Source organism: Camponotus floridanus, unplaced genomic scaffold (assembly GCF_003227725.1).
Source record: "Camponotus floridanus strain SB8 unplaced genomic scaffold, Cflo_v7.5 scaffold616, whole genome shotgun sequence".
NCBI lineage: Eukaryota > Metazoa > Arthropoda > Insecta > Hymenoptera > Formicidae > Camponotus > Camponotus floridanus.
The window spans coordinates 2167-4301 of NW_020229788.1; the positions used below are offsets into that span (position 1 = coordinate 2167).

At 29.8% G+C, this 2135-nt stretch overlaps 1 protein-coding gene across 1 annotated transcript; it reads right to left on the reverse strand.

Moving 5' to 3' along the window:
* Positions 1-429: 429 nt before the first annotated feature.
* Positions 430-1082, reverse strand: LOC112639390. The gene is made up of 2 exons (XM_025413176.1): positions 1067-1082; positions 430-926 (listed from the first exon to the last, which is right to left on the reverse strand). Exons 1-2 carry the CDS (start codon positions 1080-1082, stop codon positions 430-432), a joined length of 513 nt encoding a protein of 170 aa, XP_025268961.1.
* Between the last annotated feature and the right edge of the window lie 1053 nt (positions 1083-2135).

Below are 2135 nucleotides of genomic sequence, written 5' to 3' on the forward strand. Positions count from 1 at the left end.
TCAATTTATTTTCCTGATAACAAAAGGCACTAAAATGATTCTTAAAGGGCCAAATCATTACCTCTTGCCGCTAAATGACAAAGAGAATCGCCATTTATGAAACTGGACAAACTTTTCCTAAATTGTAACAGAATGTTTAATAAAAAGTTCTGGAGCAAAAATATTTGCATAGTCATTATAATTTTATGCAGGACAGGATTTGCAAGAATAAAAAATAGTGCAATGTAATAGATAGAAGGCTTATAAAACATTAATATCAGGGATGCTGAGCAAACACCACAATGCCCGATCGTAATAGCATAAACGACGGAATTCCGTTGCTTTAATAAAATGCTAAGCTCAATTAGAGATCTTGGATTTTCGGGCAAAATCTTGAGGGCAAGAGGGAGCTATTTGGATAAGCATATTAGACATTCTTTCCACAATAGTTCAATGCAACTTCCATGGGCCTATCCATCGCATCCATACTTCTAACAATCTCTTAAATACACCCTCGTATACTAAATGCATGGACTCTAAACGAAACTGAGAAATCATTTGAGTATTCAATCTAAGAAGAGGTGACACTCCTTTGTGATGGTGAGACTGTGTTTGATTCTTAAAAGATTCATTAGTTCTCAAAGGAGCATCAAGATCAACATATGTCTGCCTGTTATCCGATCGTTCTTCCCACACTGTACATTTCTCGCAAGAAGCATATGCATTATGACCTATACAACATTTTATAAGCTCTCGAGCTGGAGCATCAAGAATGTAATGTCTAATAAAAAAATCATAAGTTCTTTGATTTCGTACATAACCATTGTTGATTAGATTTTTAGCCTCATTAACAAAATCTTGCAAGAATTCTTCAATGTCACTAGGATCAGACGTTCCAAAGTAAATGGCAATAACAAATGGTTCATTTTTAGTCCCTACCAGATGTCCTAAAATTGGCCAAAACTTTTTTTTAGAACTTCGAAAAAGAGGAAGTCCATCAGTATTGATATCTATTTCAATCTTTTTTTTTCTCTGCAAGTATTCTTCTAAAATAAATCCATCTAAATTATCTTTTATTCCTTTATACCAAAACTGCCCTCCATTCCGAAAATTTATAATATTTATATTATCAGATGTTCCAAGCAAGGTTTTATAACTTTTAGGCAGATTAGGAAACACTGGACGAAGCCATGCAAGAAGTTCATCAATTTTACTCATAGAAAGAATTCCACCTGATAATGCCCATTCATATAAACTTAATGTGATATATCTTTCTTTTTGTTCATCGTTATCAAAAACTGCATCAATATTTTCATTTTCACTATCATCATCAGTATTTGTTTCTGAACTCATGATATTTGCATCCTTATTAGAAATTGTGTCTTCTTCATGATCACTAATCTCAAGTTCAGTTTCAGAATTCAAATTATTTTGATTCAAATTATTTAATTCACTTGACACATTATTTTCTTCCTCTGCAAATATTTCAACTTAATCTGACATTTCACAAATATCTGTAAAAAAGCTATCATTGCTACTATTACTACTGCTGCTGCTAGAATTATTGAATCTTAATTTTTTTTTTTTAGTAATGTACAGACTCTATTGAAGGCATAATCTTGTTGTTCTTCAAGCCTCAAACGTTTCATAGCCCTCCTCTCAATCCTCTTTTTCCAATTACGATTACATTGCAAAAACTTCTACAACAAATTACAAATAAATGATATTTAAAGGAATTTAGAAATATAAAAACCTCCTTCATGTAAAATAAGGACATCAATAAAATTTAAATATAAAAAAACTTTTTAAATTGTTTTAAAGATTAATAAAAAAAACTTGTCATTTATTGTTAGCTGAAGATAATCCGTGAATAAGTGTACAAGAGATAAATTAAAACTTTATTATATCTTTTTACATAGAAAATAAGAATATGACTTCTGCGATATACTTTATATTATGTACCTTCTAAATATTATGCCAGATCAATGATTGATGACATTCAAAATCTTTATGAAGAAATAATATAAAATAGTAAGTACTTATGACTTTAATATAGCTAAACTTGCTTCTAAAATCAGAAAAATAATCAAATAAATTAATATTTATCATAGTTTATCTTAGAAACATAGACTAGACTGCATGATAATTTATAATAA